Source organism: Schistocerca serialis, chromosome 3, assembly GCF_023864345.2.
Source record: "Schistocerca serialis cubense isolate TAMUIC-IGC-003099 chromosome 3, iqSchSeri2.2, whole genome shotgun sequence".
NCBI classification, from domain to species: domain Eukaryota; kingdom Metazoa; phylum Arthropoda; class Insecta; order Orthoptera; family Acrididae; genus Schistocerca; species Schistocerca serialis.
In genome coordinates, this window is record NC_064640.1 from 71,688,629 (window position 1) to 71,712,130 (window position 23,502).

Consider the following 23,502-nt stretch of genomic DNA (forward strand, 5'->3'; position numbering starts at 1 on the left):
TGTTGTAAAATGCAAGAAGGCTTCCTGATAGTGTTGGATTACACATTTGCTGAGCAATTTCTAGCCAGTTAGTACCCAAACATAGTGTTTCAGGGGGAGACTTAGTTGCACAGTTCTGGAAGTGTGCCTTCAGAGAAGTCAGGTAACATGTTACTGTCTCCCAGATACTACCCATATGAGAGTGACTAAAATTAGAAAAATTCAAGCTTACACAGTCATATACACAGTTTACGAACTGCAATTTTTATGAACAAAATAGGATAGTTTGTAAAATTATATTCGCACGCTATTAACCCTCCTTCTCATGTAAAGTGCTCGCAGGATTTAACTGTATGAATACACTCTCCTGAGCACTGATGGCAACTATGTTGTTGTTCAGTGAATTATGTTCCTGTAGAAGTAAGTTCCTGCAGGTGAGACTCAATAAAAAAGACATATTCAATCTTAAAACTTACAAACACACACTTTGTTCCAACAACACAAGTTTCATAAAGAACTTGGACCATAACTTTGTGTCAAAGAACTTTGGAATACCATGACTGACTTCAATCATACCAGGACAGTGACTGGATTAACTTTAAAACAAATTGCTTAGGTTAAGATGTGTAGTGGCATCTGTCTCAACTACTTGAGTATGATGAAATCCATTATGAAGATTTGTGTAAAATGGCTGTATAGTCTATTACTTCATTTTCTATTATTATTATTATTATTATTATTATTATTATTATTATTATTATTATTATTATTATTATTATTTCTTGTCTCGGACATTATGTCTGATTAAAAATGGAAGGTGACGCGGACCTTGATCAAGCGTGACTTCCTTTTAACTGTACGGTATATGTTACATCGCATTTAGGAACTTTCGGGTAACTGAACAAGTGTCAATAATTACAGATTTCTGTAGTTTTATACATGTTTGGATGTAGCTGTATTGCATTGATGTACTGGTGGATATTGTGTGGTATGACTCCTGTAGTTGATAGTATAATTGGTATAATGTCAACTTTATCCTGATGCCACATGTCCTTGACTTCCTCAGCCAGTTGGATGTATTTTTCAATTTTTTTCTCCTGTTTTCTTTTGTATATTTATTGTATTGGGTATGGATATTTCGATTAGTTGTGTTAATTTCTTCTTTTTATTGGTGAGTATGATGTCAGGTTTGTTATGTGGTGGTGTTTTGTCTGTTATAATGGTTCTGTTCCAGTATAATTTGTATTCATCATTCTCCAGTACATTTTGTGGTGCATACTTGTATGTGGGAACGTGTTGTTTTATAAGTTTATGTTGTAAGGCAAGCTGTTGATGTATTATTTTTGCTACATTGTCATGTCTTCTGGGGTATTCTGTATTTACTAGTATTGTACATCCACTTGTGATGTGATCTACTGTTTCTATTTGTTGTTTGCAAAGTCTGCATTTATCTGTTGTGGTATTGGGATCTTTAATAATATGCTTGCTGTAATATCTGGTGTTTATTGTTTGATCCTGTATTGCAATCATGAATCCTTCCGTCTCACTGTATATGTTGCCTTTTCTTAGCCACGTGTGGGATGCGTCTTGATCGATGTGTGGCTGTGTTAGATGATACGGGTGCTTGCCATGTAGTGCCTTCCCCTTCCAATTTACTTTCTTCGTATCTGTTGATGTTATGTGATCTAAAGGGTTGTAGAAGTGGTTATGAAATTGCAGTGATGTAGCCGATGTATTTATGAGTGATTGCTTTGTCTATTTTGCTAGTTTCTGCTCGTTCTAGAAAGAATTTTCTTAAATTCTCTACCTGTCCATAATGTAGGTTTTTTATGTCGATGAATCCCCTTCCTCCTTCCTTTCTGCTTAATGTGAATCTTTCAGTTGCTGAATGTATGTGATGTATTCTATATTTGTGACATTGTGAACATGTAAGTGTATTTAGTGCTTCTAGGTCTGTGTTACTCCATTTCACTACTCCAAATGAGTAGGTCAATATTGGTATAGCATAAGTATTTATAGCTTTTGTCTTGTTTCTTGCTGTCAGTTCTGTTTTCAGTATTTTTGTTAGTCTTTGTCTATATTTTTCTTTTAGTTCTTCTTTAATATTTGTATTATCTATTCCTATTTGTCTGTATCCTAGGTATTTATAGGCATCTGTTTTTTCCATAGCTTCTATGGAGTCACTGTAGTTATTCAATATGTAATCTTCTTGTTTAGTGTGTTTTCCCTTGACTATGCTATTTTTCTTACATTTGTCTGTTCCAAAAGCCATATTTATATCATTGCTGAATACTTCTGTTATCTTTAGTAATTGGTTGAGTTGTTGATTGGTTGTTGCCAGTAGTTTTAGATCATCCATGTATAGCAAATGTGTGATTTTGTGTGGGTGTGTTCCAGTAATATTATATCAATAGTTTGTATTATTTAGCATGTTGGATAGTGGGTTCAGAGAAAGACAGAACCAGAAAGGACTAAATGAGTCTCCTTGGTATATTCCACGCTTAATCTGTATTGGCTGTGATGTGATATTATCTGAATTTGTTTGGATATTAAGTGTGGTTTTCCAGTTTTTCATTACTATGTTTAGAAACTGTATCAATTTAGGATCTACTTTGTATATTTCCAATATCTGTAGTAACCATGAGTGGGGTACACTATCAAAACCTTTTTGGTAATCAATGTATGCGTAGTGTAGCGACCTTTGTTTAGTTTTAGCTTGATATGTCACCTCTGCATCTATTATCGGTTGCTCTTTACATCCTCGTGCTCCTTTGCAGCAGCCTTTTTGTTCTTCATTTATAATTTTGTTCTGTGTTGTATGTGTCATTAATTTCTGTGTAATGACTGAAGTTAATATTTTGTAGATTGTTGGTAGGCATGTTATGGGGCGATATTTAGCTGGGTTTGCTGTGTCTGCTTGATCTTTAGGTTTCAGATAAGTTATTCCATGTGTAAGTGTATCAGGGAATATGTATGGGTCTGCAATGTAACTGTTAAATAATTTAGTTAGATGTGAATGTGTTGAGGTGAACTTCTTTAGCCAGAAATTTGCTATTTTGTCATTTCCAGGGGCTTTCCAATTGTGCGTAGAATTAATTGCTCGGGTGACTTCATGTTGCAAAATTATCACTTCAGGCATTTGTGGTATCATCTTGTATGAGTCTGTTTCTGCTTGTATCCACCGTGCATGCCTGTTATGTTGTACCGGGTTTGACCATATGTTGCTCCAGAAGTGTTCCATGTCTGTTATGTTTGGTGGATTGTCTATTTTTGTGTGTGTGTGTGTGTGTGTGTGTGTGTGTGTGTGTGTGTGTGTGTGTGTGTGTGTGTGTGTGTGTGTTATCTATTGTTTGGTAAAATTTCTTTTGGTTTGTGTTGAATGTTTGGTTTTGTTTCCTTCTATTTTCACTTTTTTTTGTATCTTCTAAGTCGTTTGGCGAATGCTTGTAATTTCTGCTTCTTTTCATCTAATTGCTCTATCACTTCTTGTTGTGAGATTTTACCTAACCTTTTTCGTTTTTTTTTTTTTTTTTTTTTTTTTTTTTTCTGACATTTCATTTCTTATAAATTGTGTTAGCTGTCAGATGTCTTTTCTCAGTTTTTCTATTCTGATCTGTAGCCTGTGTTGCCATGCTGGTTTTGTGGGTTTCTTCTGTGTGTTGGTTGGTTCTGATCTCTGCCTAGTGTGTGTATTTAGTGTAGTGAGTGCTCCATATAAACTAGTAGTTGTAACTCTTCCATAGTTGTGTTTTCATTTATTTTGTTGTGTATGATTGTGTTGATAGTTGTTATTGTTGTTTCGACTCGTGGGTTATTTGGTGGTCCATGCAAGAATGGTCCAATGTCTGTATTTGTGTCTTTGTATTCTATATATGTCAGCTGAAATTTTTCTTCTATATCTAACATGTGTGTCACTTCGTGTTCTATTTGTGCTTGTTCTGGTGGCTGTCTTAAGATTTCGTTTTCCTCTGACTGTTTAATTGATGCGTGTTGTTCTTTGTTTGTTTGCTCTGGGATGTTTGAGTCCATTACTGTATTTTCTTCTTCTGATTGCACATTATTTTGTTCCAGTATTTGTTGTACTTGTTGTTTGATGTTTTCTAATTCTGACTGGGGTATCTTATTTTTGATTATTACACGGATCTGATCAGCTAGTCGTAAGTTCTGTTAAAAATTTTAATTCTGGGTATCTGGTAATAAATGTTGTGTATACTTGTGATCTGTATCCAGTTGTGATGGTTCCTAGGTTTGTTGCTTGGTAATAACAGAACATGAGGTGTCGATTAACTTCATCCGACCATCTCATCCTCTGTCTTTGTTTTCCTTCTAGGGTGGTTGCAGGAAGCATATCCTGCAAAACACCTCTATTTGGATGTGAATCATTTTCCAGTTGGCTAGCAGTGTCGTTACCATTGTGGGCGGGCATAGGGTTCAAGCGTCGTCCCCGACCATGATGGCGCTTGTCCGAGGCTTCTTTAGTTCTGTCCTGAACCAACTAATCACACTAAAAGGGGGTTAGCCCTACTAGTGGTTTGTTCTTTTCGTCGCCTTTTACGACTGGCAGAACATACCGGAGGCCTATTCTTTTCCCGGGCCTCCACGGGAATTATTATTATTATTATTATTATTATTATTATTATTATTATTATTATTATTATTATTATTTCTTTACTTTCTCAGGCATTAAGTCTGGTTAAAAAAATGGGACCTGATGCCGACCTTGATCAAGCGTCACTTCCTTTTAACTGTACAGTATAGGATGTTGTTGTTATTGTTGTTATTATTGTTGTTATTGTTGTTATTATTGTTGTTATTAAATGGTAATAGGCTCATGAGTTTATTAAAAAACTTATTAACATTCACTGTGGAATACCTTTTAGTACAAATTTTAAAGTAAATAACAGTAGTTGAATGTGTTAATAACACATTAACTGCTGTCTCTGACATAGTTGGGTATTCACTGTTTATTTACAACCAAAATGTATCTAAAGAGACTTCAAAAAAAATTTTGATTTCATTGTTTTGTCTGCGTTCTGATCTGCCAGTTCTTCCTGTAAGCCTAAACCTAAGGTATTCGGAAGATGCTTTGAATCCACAAATGGATCACAAATCCAGTCAAAATCTTCTACACTTTCTCCAAAATGTTTTTGAAATTCTGCTGTAAGATTACTAAATGTTCTTTAAATTCTTGCCAGCTTGTGTGGCCGAGCAGTTCTAGGCACATCAGTCTGGAACCCCGCGACCGCTACGGTAGCAGGTTCGAATCCTGCTTCGTGCACGGATGTGTGTGATGTCCTTAGTTAGGTTCAAGTAGTTCTAAGTTCTAGAGGACTGATGACCTCAGAAGTTAAGTCCCATAGTGCTCAGCCATTTGAACTTTATTGATTTTTTAAAAAAAAAAAAAAAAAAAAAAACACCTTGTTAGCTGTAGTTAAGGGCATTATGGTTGGAAAAGTGTCATACAGGCAATTTTAAATTGTCTGTATCCACAAATTTAACTTATTCTGACTAGGATGGATAATATTAAAGCATTATTAATATTTTTGTTTCTACCTTGTATTTTTCTGTTTGGTTAATACTTTACTGCTCCAGGCAGAAGATATGCTTTGTTACTGTTGAACAGTTTCATGACTTTGACTGATATAGACTGACATTGTAGTGTTCATCTTTGGTATGCCAGTGTAGTCACGCAAAAAATTTGTTCAGTTTACACATTTGTGTATATGTAAAAGCAGACTTCAGAAACCACATGTGCTGAGATTTGCATTTTTTACTGTTTGTGTACTTTCTGCACAATCTTGTATTGATTTTATCAATACTTTTTTGTACTGTGATGTATTGTGCAACTTCACATTTGCAAGTGCTGTGATAAACTCATGCTGGTTTTAGTCAATTGTGAGCTTAAAACTTACTTGTGCTCTTCTAATATTTTTTAGAACAGTAGTCCTTTGCATAAACTAACTCATAATAAATTGGCATTTGATTGTTACTGTAGCATATGTTATAACTAAAACTGTTAAATCTAGTTTCTCCTTTCAAGAGGAGTGAAGACTACCTACATTTTTGTGGCTATAATTAACCTTAAAGTTTCACAATTTTAGGCATGGGCGACTGCAGCAACTGTAAATAGTTTTAAATATAAAAAGTGTATATACAACAGGTTCCATAAGTTTAGTGTAAAAGTTTTGAGAAACTAGTAATTTTTACCACAGCTTTTTCTGTTGCCTTAATAAAACTCATTTTGTGTATTTGCTTAAATTCTTACATGGAATTAGTAATTCTTTAGATCAACAGATTAAGATAGTCAGCAGGTGTAGTTTAAAGTTATTTGTTCACTGCCCTGTAAAACAGTGCACCAGCCACAATGCAGCACAACTGTGAATGCTGATCTCACTAACAAAAAAATAAGTTAGTTGATGTTAACAAGCAGCTGGAAATCTCCCTGACTATTTTCAAACAATTGGGTGCTGCAAATTGATATGTTGGAAGAGCTCCCTAGAATCATGTAGTACCAAAGGTACATAAAGTACTATCCTCTGCTGTAGATACAGTGTTCTCCGTGATAAGTATAGAATCTCACTACTTGTCCACTTGACTCTGACTGACTGGCGTGCCAATGGTAGAGCTAGGCATCCTATACGGGGTAAATAGAGATGACAGATGACTTAGGGTGTTGTATCGATCCCTGTAACAAACAATAACAAGTTGCTCTCTTTAACTGAAACTGAGTCAATGGGACTCTCCACTTGTGGACAAATTTACTTAATTCCATGTCAGTAAGAGGCAAGTGCAAAATGGTAGACATTTATGTATCAATTAACCATCAGCAGTTCAAACTTCTTGCCGACTAATGGTACCCTTTTGGGAAATGACAGCAAGGGACAGGAACACAGTGCTCTGTGTCTGCCTGGTGCCTCATTCAGCATACTTAAGAGGTTATTCTGGCAGCCATTGATGACAGAATGCAACCAACTGCAGATTATGGTGCATGTTGAAACAAATGCCTGTCAGAGTTAAGAGGTCATACTTGTATCATCTAGTGACTACTAGTTAAGACTGAGAATACCAGCCTTACACATGGAGTTTCATTGAAGATCACAATTCACAGCATTTTCGCAGAACAGACTTTGCTTGCTCCCTCTCCCCACACTTCTTAGTTGAGTGGAAGTACTGAACTGGAGACTTAGAATGTTCTGTGGCAAGCTAGGCTGTGACTTCCTGAACTCGTACCATAGAGTTGAGAGCTGTAGGGTCCCCTTAAAATGGGTCATGTGTGCACTACACATCAAAGGCTGCTACGTAGGTAGCTAGCTCTGTGTGGGGTGTGCACAAGGGTTTCTTAGATTGGATGACTCTCCATCCAGTCCAGATGATGACAGCTGTAGGGGACGCAGAAGTCTAAGGAATTCCCCCACAAGTGAGAGGATTAAAGTTCTTGTAGTTAAGTGCTGAAGCATTTGCAACAAAGTGCCAGAGTTTGAAGCACTCCTGAAAAGCAGTGAAGCTCACATAATACTAAGTACAGGAAGCTGGTTGAAACCTGGAATTGATAGCTCTGAGATTTTGGGAGGAAATTTGTTTACATCGAAAGGATGGGCTAATGGGGACTGGAAGTGGTGTATGTGTCACAGTAAACAAGAAACTCAGATCCACCATGATAGAAATTGAAGCTGCATGAGCAATTGTTGAGCAAGATGCAGTATCAGGGGTGGGCATAAAAAGGTAACTGGAGCCTTGTATTGCCCACCAGACTCATCTTGTGTTGTAACCAATCATAGTGTCATCAGTGGAGACTTAAATAATCCAATAATCAATTGGGGAAAATCAGTTTTGTTAATGGTGGGTGTGATGGGACATCTTGTGAAACGTTACTAAATGCCTTCTCTGAAAACTCCCTAGAGTAGATTGTTAGGAACACCTACCTTATTATGAAAATATATTAGATCTAATGGCAACAAATAGACTTGACCTGTTTGAGGATGTCCACTTCGAAATTCATGTCGGTGACAATGACATGGTTGTGGCAGCAGTGATTACCAAAGTACAAAGGAAAATTAAATAAAGTAGGAGGTATATGTTCAGCAAACTAGATAAAAAAGGCAATAGGCATATATTAATGAGGAACTTTCAACACAGGACAGGTGCATGTAGAGGAACTATGGCTAAAATTTAAAAGGATAGTTGACCATGTACAGGATAGATACGTGCCCAGTAGAACCATTGATGATGGAAAGGTCCCTACATGGTATACAGTCTCTGCAGAGAACTGTCTAAAGGAAACATATTACTACATAATAGGTGTAAAACAACTTAGATCTGTAGATAGAGGTGCTGAAAGAAACACAGTTGTCAAGAGACTAGTGTGTTAAACCTTTAATGATCACTGTAGCAGAATATTGTCAAATGGACTTAAACAAAGAAATTCTAGCCATATGTAAAGGCTGTTAGTGTTAGTGGCACTAAAGTTAGTGTGCAGTCCTTAGGGAATGAGATACAAACTGAAATTGTGGGTAGCTTACCAAAAGCTCAAATGCTTAACTCAGTTTTCAAATGTTCCTTTACAAAGGGAAACCCAGGAGAACTGCCCCATCATACCACTGAAAAGATGGGTGAAAAGTGTTGCTGTCAGTGGTGTTTAGAAACAGCTGAAATGATTAAAATTGAATGAAGCTCCAGGGACCAATGAAATCCCTGTCAGATTCTATCCTGAATTTGTGGCAAAGTTAGTCCCTCTATATATACTGTATCATAGAGCCCTTGAACAAAAGTTGTGACCAGTAGTTGGAAGAAAGTACATGTCACAACTATTTACAAGAATAGTAGTAGACATGATCCCCAAAACTACTGCCCAATATCCTCGACATCAATTCGTCACAGAGTCTTTGAGCATATTCTGAGCTCAAAATAATGAGATATCAAACAGAATGATCTTCCCCATTCCAACCAGTGTGGATTCCAAAAAATATTGATCATACGAAACCCAACTCTCACTTTCCTGCCTTAAGATACTGAAAGTTTTTTTTTTATAGAGACAGTTGTGTAGGTGGAGTATTTCTTGATTTATGAAAAGCATTTGACTCAGTACATCATCTACACCCCCCCCCCCCCCCCCCCCCCCATGAACCATGGACCTTGCCGTTGGTGGGGAGGCTTGCGTGCCTCAGCGATACAGATAGCCGTACCATAGGTGCAACCACAACGGAGGGGTATCTGTTGAGAGGCCAGACAAACGTGTGGTTCCTGAAGAGGGGCAGCAGCCTTTTCAGTAGTTGCAAGGGCAACAGTCTGGATGATTGACTGATCTGGCCTTGTAACAATAACCAAAACGGCCTTGCTGTGCTGGTACTGCGAACGGCTGAAAGCAAGGGGAAACTACAGCCGTAATTTTTCCCGAGGGCATGCAGCTTTACTGTATGATTACATGATGATGGCGTCCTCTTGGGTAAAATATTCCGGAGGTAAAATAGTCCCCCATTCGGATCTCCGGGCGGGGACTACTCAAGAGGATGTCGTTATCAGGAGAAAGAAAACAGGCGTTCTACGGATCGGAGCGTGGAATGTCAGATCCCTTAATCGGGCAGGTAGGTTAGAAAATTTAAAAAGGGAAATGGATAGGTTGAAGTTAGATATAGTGGGAATTAGTGAAGTTCGGTGGCAGGAGGAACAAGACTTCTGGTCAGGTGACTACAGGGTTATAAACACAAAATCAAATGGGGGTAATGCAGGAGTAGGTTTAATAATGAATAGGAAAATAGGAATGCGGGTAAGCTACTACAAACAGCATAGTGAACGCATTATTGTGGCGAAGATAGATACGAAGCCCATGCCTACTACAGTAGTACAAGTTTATATGCCAACTAGCTCTGCAGATGACGAAGAAATTGAAGAAATGTATGATGAAATAAAAGAAATTATTCAGATTGTGAAGGGAGACGAAAATTTAATAGTCATGGGTGACTGGAATTCGAGTGTAGGAAAAGGGAGAGAAGGAAACGTAGTAGGTGAATATGGATTGGGGGACAGAAATGAAAGAGGAAGCCGCCTGGTCGAATTTTGCACAGAGCACAACATAATCATAACTAACACTTGGTTTAAGAATCATGAAAGAAGGTTGTATACATGGAAGAACCCTGGAGATACTAAAAGGTATCAGATAGATTATATAATGGTAAGACAGAGATTTAGGAACCAGGTTTTAAATTGTAAGACATTTCCAGGGGCAGATGTGGACTCTGACCACAATCTATTGGTTATGACCTGTAGATTAAAACTGAAGAAACTGCAAAAAGGTGGGAATTTAAGGAGATGGGACCTGGATAAACTAAAAGAACCAGAGGTTGTACAGAGATTCAGGGAGAGCATAAGGGAGCAATTGACAGGAATGGGGGAAAGAAATACAGTAGAAGAAGAATGGGTAGCTTTGAGGGATGAAGTAGTGAAGGCAGCAGAGGATCAAGTAGGTAAAAAGACGAGGGCTGGTAGAAATCCTTGGGTAACAGAAGAAATATTGAATTTAATTGATGAAAGGAGAAAATATAAAAATGCAGTAAGTGAAACAGGCAAAAAGGAATACAAACGTCTCAAAAATGAGATCGACAGAAAGTGCAAAATGGCTAAGCAGGGATGGCTAGAGGACAAATGTAAGGATGTAGAGGCCTATCTCACTAGGGGTAAGATAGATACCGCCTACAGGAAAATTAAAGAGACATTTGGAGATAAGAGAACGACTTGTATGAATATCAAGAGCTCAGATGGAAACCCAGTTCTAAGCAAAGAAGGGAAAGCAGAAAGGTGGAAGGAGTATATTGAGGGTCTATACAAGGGCGATGTACTTGAGGACAATATTATGGAAATGGAAGAGGATGTAGATGAAGATGAAATGGGAGATATGATACTGCGTGAAGAGTTTGACAGAGCACTGAAAGACCTGAGTCGAAACAAAGCCCCCGGAGTAGACAATATTCCATTGGAACTACTGACGGCCGTGGGAGAGCCAGTCCTGACAAAACTCTACCATCTGGTGAGGAAGATGTATGAGACAAGCGAAATACCCTCAGACTTCAAGAAGAATATAATAATTCCAATCCCAAAGAAAGCAGGTGTTGACAGATGTGAAAATTACCGAACTATCAGCTTAATAAGTCACAGCTGCAAAATACTAACACGAATTCTTTACAGACGAATGGAAAAACTAGTAGAAGCCAACCTTGGGGAAGATCAGTTTGGATTCCGTAGAAACACTGGAACACGTGAGGCAATACTGACCTTACGACTTATCTTAGAAGAAAGATTAAGGAAAGGCAAACCTACGTTTCTAGCATTTGTAGACTTGGAGAAAGCTTTTGACAATGTTGACTGGAATACTCTCTTTCAAATTCTAAAGGTGGCAGGGGTAAAATACAGGGAGCGAAAGGCTATTTACAATTTGTACAGAAACCAGATGGCAGTTATAAGAGTCGAGGGACATGAAAGGGAAGCAGTGGTTGGGAAGGGAGTAAGACAGGGTTGTAGCCTCTCCTCGATGTTATTCAATCTGTATATTGAGCAAGCAGTAAAGGAAACAAAAGAAAAATTCGGAGTAGGTATTAAAATCCATGGAGAAGAAATAAAAACTTTGAGGTTCGCCGATGACATTGTAATTCTGTCAGAGACAGCAAAGGACTTGGAAGAGCAGTTGAATGGACTGGACAGTGTCTTGAAAGGAGGATATAAGATGAACATCAACAAAAGCAAAACAAGGATAATGGAATGTAGTCTAAGTCGGGTGATGCTGAGGGAATTAGATTAGGGAATGAGGCACTTAAAGTAGTGAAGGAGTTTTGCTATTTGGGGAGCAAAATAACTGATGATGGTCGAAGTAGAGAGGATATAAAATGTAGGCTGGCAATGGCAAGGAAAGCGTTTCTGAAGAAGAGAAATTTGTTAACATCCAGTATTGATTTAAGTGTCAGGAAGTCATTTCTGAAAGTATTCGTATGGAGTGTAGCCATGTATGGAAGTGAAACATGGACGATAAATAGTTTGGACAAGAAGAGAATAGAGGCTTTCGAAATGTGGTGCTACAGAAGAATGCTGAAGATTAGATGGGTAGATCACATAACTAATGAGGAAGTATTGAATAGGATTGGGGAGAAGAGGAGTTTGTGGCACAACTTGACCAGAAGAAGGGATCGGTTGGTAGGACATGTTCTGAGGCATCAAGGGATCACCAATTTAGTATTGGAGGGCAGCGTGGAGGGTAAAAATCGTAGAGGGAGACCAAGAGATGAATACAATAAGCAGATTCAGAAGGATGTAGGTTGCAGTAGGTACTGGGAGATGAAAAAGCTTGCACACAGCAAGAAGCTGCATAAATATTGTTAAATCTTGATAAGATTTGAATGTTGTGCAGATTTTGAACATGCTTTAAATGTTCATAAACATAAAACTGCGCTTTCATGACATGAAAATTTATCTTAAGATGGTAATTTTAGTGAGACATAATTAGAATTGGTCAAATCGTACAAATACTTGGGTGTAATACTGTGTAGGGATATGAAATGGAATGGTCACATAGGTGTAGTCATGAGTAAATTGCTGATTAGAATTCAGTTATTGGTAAAATATTGGGGAAATACAGTCGGTATACAATGGAGATTGCTTAAAAATCACTTGTGTGATCCATTCTAAAATATTGTTAGTGTTCGGGATCCATACCTGATAGAACTAGCAAGGGATATTGAATGCATGCTGAGGTCAGCACGAATAGTTGCTAGCTTGTTTGGCTGAACCATAAGCCTCTAGAAGATAGATGTAAACCGTCATGAGAAAGCCTACTTAAAAAGTTCCAATAACTGGCTTTAAATGATTTCTCTAGGAATGTACTAAAACCCATATGCATTGCTCACATAGGGTGCTTGAGGACAAGTTTACATTAATTACAGCATACACAGAGGCATGTAAACAAGCATTCATCACATGCTCCATACATGAATGGACACATGCAAGCATGCATGCAGGCATGCACACACATGCTCTCTGTGTGTCTGTGTGTCTCAAAAAGCCACATATTTAGAACCATGGGTTTTACTACTTTGCACATTACAATTTTGAGAGGAGATGGCAAAGACTTCAAACAACAGTGGCTTCCCAGTGAATGAGACAATGATCAGTTTGTTAGGATTCAGTTTGTGTGCATTACCCACAAATCCTTTCACTCAGCATGTCATACAGGCAACTCTTTCTGTACCAACTATAATGCAGTCCTCCCCCAGTAATTCATTGCAAACCACAAATTTATTAGTCACAAAAAGAAATTACTTGAAATGATCTGGAGTGAGAACTTAAAACTGGTCTTTATTTTCTTCTTCATAATTTGATTCCTCCAGACATGTCACTCGCTCAGCAGCTGATGGTGTCAGCAGACAAAGGTTTTTAAATTTCATTAGAATCTTCTGAACCAAGGACTATTTTTACCATTTCTTTATATGTGGGCATTTACTGTGTTTCTGCTACTGTGTGTGATTCTTTTTGGCATTTACAATAAGGTAAGATCCTGTACATGTGCTGATGTAGCACTAAGTTTCACTTGTTTTCATTTTGTTGTATCAACCGACAAAAATGATTCATATCTTTGCTTAAAAGAGAGGAATGTTTTCTTGACAAATGTTTCAATTTAATGGGAACTGCAGCAGCATTAGTTTTAACAGACAACACTGTCTGTGATTGGGCATATTTTATCACCACACCAAAGAAACTGATAAGAGTGATAATCATTACTGTATTGACTTTTTAACTGCTTTCTTTGGGCTCAAGGGTTTCAGCAATTGCACTCAAGGCCAGATGACACCATACAATGAACTTATCCATATCGAAAAAAATTTAAGACTGTAATATAAAATGCTGGTGTAGCAATCACAATATTCATTAGTGCAGAGCACAGCTGTAATAAAACTGAACTGAAATGCTCTGTGAGAAGTCCAGGATGTAATAACAATATTGTCAAACTGAAATACTGTATTGTTGTCTGACAATTTGTGGGTCCTTTGGCAGTGAATGAAAAGATCAATAAAGTTTAAGAATTGGCTAAAAACTGGAACAAATATCGCACTAAGGCAATAAAAATGAGAGGGTGTAATACCCAGAATTTTAGGGGAAAATATGGCATTACAAAGAACTCCAATCTTAATGGCATAGCCAGTATACTGATACAGGCAGGAATACAATCAACTTAAGCGAGGTATAACAACAATATTGAATAAATAAAATGTTTAGTTTGTGTGAAAGTATGTTATCTGCATGTATTAAATAAAGAATAAAGTACCTTTTTACTTAAAGCTGAAAGAAATAATTCAATTTAAATTTCTTTTCAAACATAAAAATTTGTAGTGTCTAAAATAGACTTATCTTAATTTATTACAGTAATATTTAAATGTTCAGGTAACACCCTTCAGTTTGTGGTGGCACAACAGTGTGCTACAACACACCAGTTGCAGACCACTGATGTAGACTACGCAATAAGTGAATTTTAAATATGGCTCCTTCCCCTTTATTTGAACTATAACTTTGTTGTTGGTCAGTTCCCATTTTACAGATAAGTTTTGCACAGGTAAAGAGGAGCATACCTCTTCCTTCATAAATATATCCAGAAGAGAACTAATTCAACCATTAGTCAGAGGCACAGTATTTGTTGCACTTTACAATGGCCTAATGTACAGTGACAGATACATGGAAATAAGTGCACATAACAAAACTTGCTGTACAGTCACCAATCTGAAATACACTGTGCAGAAATAATAGTGGCCAAATATTAACAATTTGAGGATACACACACAATACTTACATCTTACACATGATGTCACAGCACAGATTTTAAGACATTGTGTGTTGTAATGAGAACCCTGAGCGAGGTATACATCATTGTTTGCCTGTTGCAGGCTTAAAGCTGCATAGATGTTCAGTGTTATTCCCAACAGCAAACTTTCACTTTGACACACACAGGAGTTAAAATGTTGCCAGGCAGACTGATGATTTTGGTGGAGGGGTGACTATTTAGACAGGTGTAAGCATATGGCGAGATTTGTGAAACTCCTCAATGCTTTGAAAATCGTTAGTTTTTACTATTTTGCACAGACTCTAATACATCATTATTATATGGTATATGGTAAGTGTTGCAGGTTATTATATTATAAAAGTACATAGAACATTATTATTAATCTGCAGTGTGACATCCCCTATTTACAAGTATGGCATCCAGCTTGAAATCAGTCTGTTATGATCCTAAGTTTCTCAATCATAGTGACTAAATTAATTAGTGAGAAATGTTTTCTGATTCAGAAAACATAGCAATAAAATGCTTTTAAGTTAAGAATCTTACAGGAATTTGAAATTAGGATTCAAACTTTTAATGTCAGTTATTTCATATGTAAATTATTTTCAAATAATTTAAAATATGTTTCCAAAAAACTGGAAATGTTTGCTTTCTAATGAGTGGTAACAATACCACTTATGATGCCTATTAGCTCAAAATGGTTTCTAATGAGATGACATTGTAATTTAGGTTAACCATAACTTTAAATTGCTCAGGCTTATACTAAAACCAATTGTAACCTTGTAATCAGGAAGGTAAAATAAAAAATTAACTATACATTCAAATGGAGTTTATCTTGAGTAACAATTTGATGTATGCCTCTATGTATTTCATATTGCGTGTGCAGCTGTACTAAATGTAGAATAAGAGTAAAAACATTTTAGTTATTCATGGGAGCAGAACACACAGAAAGTGGAGTAGTTTCCAACTTGCTATGTCTCAAACTGTTTTTTTGCATAATGTACCAAGCTTCATCAGAATAGATCCACTTAGTAGCAATGGACAAGCAGTTCAGTACAGTCATGCCACTGTGCTCCACCAGAAAATGTGCAGAACAAAAGGAGATACATGTGATGTAAAGTTGTGGACTTCTGAAATAAGTTCATTTATTGGTTGTCACCTTCAGTGTTCAACCCTTTGGGCATCTAATGGCCATAGCAGTTTCTTCAACTATTTGAAACATTTCAGTGGGTTATTTACTGGAAGGCATTTCTAGATGCTAGTAGTGCACAAGAACATTTGTGCTGGTTGCACTTCTGAAAGGGCTCAACTAGATCAGAAGACTGTAATGAAAAACAGTAGAATCATAGCTTCATTCATATGATGAAACTTTAAATTTTCAGAATGAGTCTAGACTTCTGGAATGAATGGGAAGGACAAAAAGAACTAGACCTCTCTACTGTTGGATGATCTGTCAAGTGCAAATTGTATGGCATAAAACAATATTTATTAAGATGCAGTTTATGCATATGAATGAATGTTATCCCTATTTTTTTGTTTCACAGGTGTTATGGTGTATCGTGCTTATCCAAATTTCCGCAAGTACCACTTGAAGGTGACCCATGCTGTGATGCAGATAATTGCTTTTATATTATCTGTGATTGGCCTTCAGGCTGTCTTCGATTCACACAACCTTGCTACACCTCCAATTCCTAATATGTACTCACTTCACAGCTGGATTGGGTTGACAGCTGTTATACTATTTGCTTGCCAGGTATTAGAAAATAAATTTTTTTGCGTAGAAGCATTTGTAGTGTTGACAGAGCTTAACTGTAACAAAACATTTGTCATCAGTTTTGCAAACTTCCACATTAAGTTCTAACTAGCACTGCTGTGTGTGAATTCAAACATGGACATAATGTTTCTAATCTTTTTTTTTTCTATAAAATTTGTGGAAGATGTTTGCTGAGTGTGTGTTAATCTTAAAGTCAGTCAGTTGTGAAAAAGACTGAATGGTATTGGTAAATGTCATTTTTCATTGTTCCCAGAGGCACAGAGGTATGAGCAAGAGCTTGATCTAGTGTAAGACGATGCGAAAGTGAAACTGTCAACAGATTACTGAACGATAAGAAAAACTAAATAACTTATTTTTAAATGAACAATATTTTCTTTCCACAATGAACATTTGAGGTGTATCTTGTGTATGTTTGTGTTAGAAGAAATGTAGAATTGTTAAATTTTTGAATTCACAGGTAATTCACCTTGATAAGCAAGTCAAAGATAGTTATTAGAATTATTCCATTTGATATGACAATTTCTGGAATTCATAGGTGGTTCTTCCTTCACCTGCATGTCACCTTTATCTTCATGCTAGTTTGTGAAACTATGCTAAAAGTCTTTAGTTATTAAAATAAACAATGTTTAACAAAGAATCCTCAGTTGAATCACTTAAAAAAAGTAGCTTTCACCATTCATATGTTATTTGTTCCTTTTGTTTTTGTTGTATGGAATGTAGTTGAATTAAATCAGGTGGTGCTGAAGAAATTAGATTAGTAAACGAGACACTCGTAGTAGACGAGCTTTGCTATTTGGGAAGCAAAATAACTATGGTGGAAGTAGAGGATATAAAATGTAGAGTGGCAATGGCAAGGAAATCATTTCTGAAAAAGAGAAATTTAACATAAAGTGTAGCATTAAGTGTCAGGAAGTCTTTCCTGAATGTATTTGTATGGGGTGTATGCATGTATGGAAGTGAAACATGGATGATAAACAGTTTAGGCAAGAAGGGAATAGAAGCTTTAGAAATGTGGTGCTACAGAAGAATGCTGGAGATTAGATGGGTAGTTAATGTAACTAATGATCAGAATTCGGAGAAGAGGAATTTGTGGCACAACTTGACTAGGAGGGATCAGTTGGCAGGACATGTTTAGAGGCATTAAGGGATGAGCAATTTAATATTGTAGGGAAGTGTGGAGGGTGAAAATCAGAGGGAGGGAGAGATGAATACTGTAAGCAGATTCAGATGGATGCAAGTTAAAATAGTTACTTGGAGATGAAGACGCTTGCACGGTATAGAGTAGCATGGAGATCTGCATCAACCTGTCTTTGGACTGACAACAACAACATATTGCTTGGGTGCATGGCTCATGTATTTCCCTTGGCTTGTTTCCTGTTGATTCCCCAACCATTTCCTTTTCCATGAATTGAAAGCAACACACAGTTGTTCCTTTCCAGTCAGCTTTCTACATTGTAAACTTAAAGTAGATTGTATAAGTCATCTTTGATGGACTAAATACATTGCTTCCTCTAATTGGTTGTTTAGATTAATACCTTCCTGCCTCAACTACCTGGTTTGATTTCTGTTGGAAATTGCTGTAGCAGTGTAATGGTGGTGAAGGAATATCATGAACTGTGCTAATTCTAGAGTCCATTGTGGGACATTTATAAAAGCTTATTTTTTGGCTGTATATATTACTAAAATAACAATGTTAATATCTCCACACAGCTGTATGCACAGTTTACTTTGATGTTCAGTTAAAGTGCAACCAATTGACGGGAAAGTCTCATCAGGTACCTCCAGAAAACAAAGTAGATATGTAATCACCCTCATTCCAGTTCTCACAATGTAAAATATAATTAATAAAGAAAAAGCAAAAAACATACTATTGAAAGAATTTATACATATTATTATTTGCAACCATTGTTACTCAGTTGCTACTTAAATTATGCTTAATCATCTTTCTACGTCGGAACCACAACGGAGTCCAAATCCAAGGGTAGACTTGTTAATAAAGTAATATACTTAGTGCTGAAAGCACATACACTGCTGACTGACACCCCCACACAGCCAGAACAGAAGTGAACTCCTGCATGGAGAGTGCCACTATTCTTATTAACATCCTAGAATGCTGGTGTTCATGCCAACCTTGAATATTTAGACATCATGTTCATAAGATATTTAAATAACATTCCAGAACTGAGGAACACTACATAAAAAATTACTAGTGACCTGCAGCACACCAGCTAGCATTGTTAACCTCTACCCCACACTTCTTACTATAGAGCCCATGATGATATAAATAAGAGAAACTTCCACTTTCTGCAACTGAGTTGTATTTTTACATATCAGAACATAGGTGAAACATGTTTGATAGGCAAAAATAAAACATTAAATGGCAATAGTTTTTCTTACCTGTATGATGCAGCACAATAAGAATTTTACTTGTAAGTAAAGATAACGGGAAGTGATCTAAGCAACTAAATATCAGAACCTGTCAGTAAACACTAGTAAGACTACTACATCACAGAATTCTTAAGAGTTAACCTCTTTCTCTCAGAATCATCTGTGGATGTCATATTTGAGAGAATAAATCTTTTAAATTATCAATAAAGTTTCACTTTTGTATGATCATCTACTAATATTCAAGAAGCTATATTCTACTATGGCATACTATATAAAGGGCTTGAGAGCAACGTACTTTTATGTATATGAGGTGACATTATCAAGTAAAGTATTGGACTGGTCCATTTTAACATATTGTTAGAAGTCTGCGTATAGGCTGTTTCATATGCTGGGGTTATGACAGCACAATGTATCTATACTGCACACTCTCCTTAGCAGTCGGAAGTTAATGATCTTGCTTAGTTTGTATTCAAAAAAAATTAAGAGTGTGTGTATTAAAACATAAAGCTTATGTTTCTAAGCTTAACAACACAAACTAGCAAAAAGCTTCCTACAAATAATTAACAAATTCTGTTTCAGTTTATAACTGGGTTCGTCACATTTCTCTTCCCTGGCTTAAAAATATCACTGAGGTCGGCATATTTGCCTATACATGTATACTTTGGAAATATGGCCTTTGTATGTTCTGTTGCCGCTTCTCTTCTTGGTATGACTGAAAAGGCATTCTTCATGCAGACTCCGTAAGTAAAATTTTTGTATTGAATGTTTAGTAAATCATGATTTTTAAAAATCTGCATTTGCACACCAGGGAAAGAGCATGGTGACACAGTAGCAGAAATTTATACTTTTGAGTTGGGAGTGTTAAGGTTCACTGCTTGGTCGGGCATGTGAAGAGCTTGTATTTGGGGTTAGTTTAAGACAGTCAGTCTTCATTCACAAAAGTTGATATCAGTGAAAAGTAGTTGACTGAGAAATTCATTAATAAAAATAATGTGCATATAATTTTGCTCTTTTAGTAGTCTGTGACTTGTCACTGTTACTGATGACTGAAGAAAAATATTGATTTATATAGAGCCATGGGAATTGAAAATGCAAGGAAGAAAAGTGGTGTGTAACTAAGTATTCCTGTTGTGGTGTCACATGAAGACCTGTTGCTGTCACTAATTATTTTGTAAATATATTTTTAATTTGATTTATTATTTAACATTAGCTTTTAGATTTATTCATTTTTATAAACTAAACATTGCTATCAAATGGCAACGTTAGTGGTGGGACATTTAAGTGTTATCCATACTGTGTATTCCTACAGGAAGTGTATTATTATTATTATTATTATTAATTTTTTTGCAAGATAATCTAGTCTCCATAAAACTAAAACTGTAAATAACTGGAAATTTTTGGACTCCTTGCGGGAATTTTAACTCAAAAGTTCAGATCTTTTCCTGTTACAAAAAGAAATCTGAAACGTTAATACATTAATGTTTCTTTGATATCTATTGACACTATGGATAAAGAAGATTGTTAGCTTAGTTAATTTCCCACAGACACTGAAGCAGATAATTTGTTGCTTGAACACTCCTTTATAATGAAATAATGCACGACTGATGGTGTGGCACAAGTTACTGGAATGGTATGATTACTGTCTCTTGAGAAGAGATGAATGTGTTAGGAATACTAATAAAGGGTATTAAAGGGGGGGGGGGTGAACATAATGTCTGCAATCCTTTTTGTCATTATGCAACTATATTTGCACATCCAAAATTGAAATGACCCCTCAAAGCACAATGTGCAAAAGCTGTATTACATCATTCACAATTAGACAAGATACAGTCTTCTTAACTATGAAAGCATACCACATCTTTTGTAAAAGCTTTAATGCAAGTTCACATAAATTTTGAAGTTTCACCCCTTAGTTTTATCAAATGTCATGAGATGTAAATGGGTTGTGGTATACTAAATAAATTAATTATGCTTGTAATTTTCTTTTCAATTTGTGTATGAAATATTTACCACTTTCAGAAAATGCAATATGTTTTATTTTTATTATAAATAAATATATTTAGCTGACAGTGGTTTAAAAACTTCACTATTTTACATGCTTGTGCAGCTGCAGGTAGTTCATTCTGTCCAGACAAATCAATGTGTGAGTATTGTTATTGCTTTATCCAATGAGGAAAAGAATTCTGGTCACTGTTTAAACTGTAATACTCAGGTTGTTGCTGTTGCTGCTGCTGCTTTGTTTCTTTAAAGTGAACTGAGCTGACAGGGAAGATATTCAAAACAATATCTCCTGTACCACAAAGTGTCCGTTGGTCACAACAGTAAAAGGAATGAGGCAGTAACACTCTGAAGAATCTTACACGTATGAAGAAATAGCAGAGGGGTTGGATGGAGGCACTACAAAGTCGGGTTGAGAAATGTCCGTGAGCGGTATGAAGAAACTGAGTTAACAAAATCTGCTCTAAGAACTGTCAGAAAAGCAATCTTGACTGTTCAAAATGTGTAGCTTGTGTTCTCCCTGATCTCAACATAATTGAGGCTGAAAGGCTGAAAATCGGTTACATTATGGAATCCCAGTAAAGAGGGAACTGATACAGTAACTGCTCACTTCAGGGTTCATAGTTATCTATCAAGATCATCTTGGACACCTGGTAGACTTGATACTGAGCGAGATTGAGGCAATGACTAAATCGAAAGGTTATCCCATGAAATGTAAAGAAACATTGCAATAACTTTGGTACCAAATAATTTATAACTTCCTGAAATTGTTAAGTCATGAGTATTTTGTTTAATTGTAATTAGGTTTAATTAATTTTTATATTTATCTCAATTTTTCAAACAGCAGACATTAGATCATGTTCCCTTAAATGTTGTTAAAATTTATGGGTCTTTCAACTAAAATAAACCACTGTATGCATTATTCACATAATCTCCAGTGTCCTGAAATCTCACTGTTGTATATAAACACATGATACCACATTCATAAGTGCAGATGGGTTTGTTTTGTGCAGAGCATTCCAAACTAGCACCACTAGAATACCACCCATACTTGATGCCTAAACAAATACCAAAAGTGTGGCAAATCTTGCTTTGTAGGCTCAGTTCTTGAGGGGTAAATGTGTTCACTGCTTGTTATATAACTATCACTTCAAAATTACTAAGCAATGAACTGTAATAGACTTGAAAACTAAGCTACTACTCAAAATTGCATCTCGGGGTCGCCACTCCTCGGCGGGTTCGTGCTTGGCTAACACGGGGCCCCAACCTTTGCAGCATCTTTCTTCCCCTGCGTGCTGCATGCCTATCCTCTTGCTATTCTTTCTCCCCTCCCTTGGGAACATGTTTGTGTTGTTTTTTGGGAATGTTCTGCATTGTCTGTAGCTGACATAAGAACAATCTCACTACTGGTTTTTGCTCCTTTCATTTTTTACCTTCTCCTAGCCTTCCTCCGCTTCAGTGTTTGAAGTTCCTCTTTTTCTTCCTCTCTGTGCACTTCTGAAGGCCAGGCAACATGTCTGACACATAACAGGTGACTGGGTAACACATACTTCCCAGCCCTGGGTCACATGTACCCCCTGGTAAAGGCCAGGTCCAGGGAGAGCTGATTGCCTGAGCTTCCAAAATTGCCGATGATCCCTCTGTAAGGTGTTTGGGAGGTGTGACATGAAGTATGAACAATCACTTACAGCAGGTGTGCCCCCTTGTGAAGGGGGCCCCCAGTTGCAAGGAATACACCATCAGAAATGCTGGTAATTGTGGGGATTTTCTCGCAATGAGCCAATCATCTTCACAGTTCGTCTACAAAACGTAAACGAAGTGGGATAACTATTCAGACCCTTCCAGCTGCACAAAGATACCTCGTGGTTTCACGTACTGAAGACAGTCAATTGTGATGGTAAATCAGTTTATTATTCGGAAAGGTGTCGATGCAATTGCCAGCCCTGCGAAATCCTGCTCTCGTTCACAGAATGGAACTTTGCTTTTGGAAACTACTTCTGATTCTCGGGCAAAACTGCTTGCTGCTTCGCTGTTCAATGGTCCAAGGCCGAAATCCAAAGATACCTCTCTGGTGAGGGTGTCATTGGCGTCCATCAGGTGAGGAAATAAGGTAGATGACTCCTTAGTGCCCACACACTTTCTTTATACAGTGCTGCTTCCAGAATGAGATTTTCACTCTGCAGCAGTGTGTGCGCTGATACAAAACTTCCTAGCAGATTAAAACTGTGTGCCAGATCGAGACTCAAACTCAGGATCTTTGCCTTTCATGGGAAAGTGCTCTGCTGACTGAACTACCCAAGCATGACTCGTCCCCACAGCTTCATTTCTGCCAGTAGCTCGTCTCATACCTTCCAAACCTCGCAGATGTTCTTCTGCAAACCTTGCAGAACTAGCACTCCAGGAAGAAAGGATATTGTGGAGACATGGCTTAGCCACAGCTTGGGGTTGTTTCCAGAATGAGATTTCACTCTGCAGCAAAGTGCGTTTTGATAGGGCACTTGCCCACGAAAGGCAAAGGTCCTGCGTTGGAGTCTCGGTCCGGCACACAGTTTTA

General features: G+C 37.1%; 1 protein-coding gene across 1 annotated transcript in view; it reads left to right on the plus strand.

The window, feature by feature from the left end:
- Positions 1-23,502, plus strand: part of LOC126469724 (transmembrane ascorbate-dependent reductase CYB561) — a 64,499-nt gene that overhangs the window by 34,627 nt on the left and 6,370 nt on the right. The window contains exons 3-4 of the mRNA XM_050096915.1: positions 16,333-16,541; positions 19,530-19,690. Of these exons, the coding sequence (XP_049952872.1) occupies positions 16,333-16,541; positions 19,530-19,690 (370 nt within the window). The remainder of the gene's footprint in view (positions 1-16,332; positions 16,542-19,529; positions 19,691-23,502) is intronic.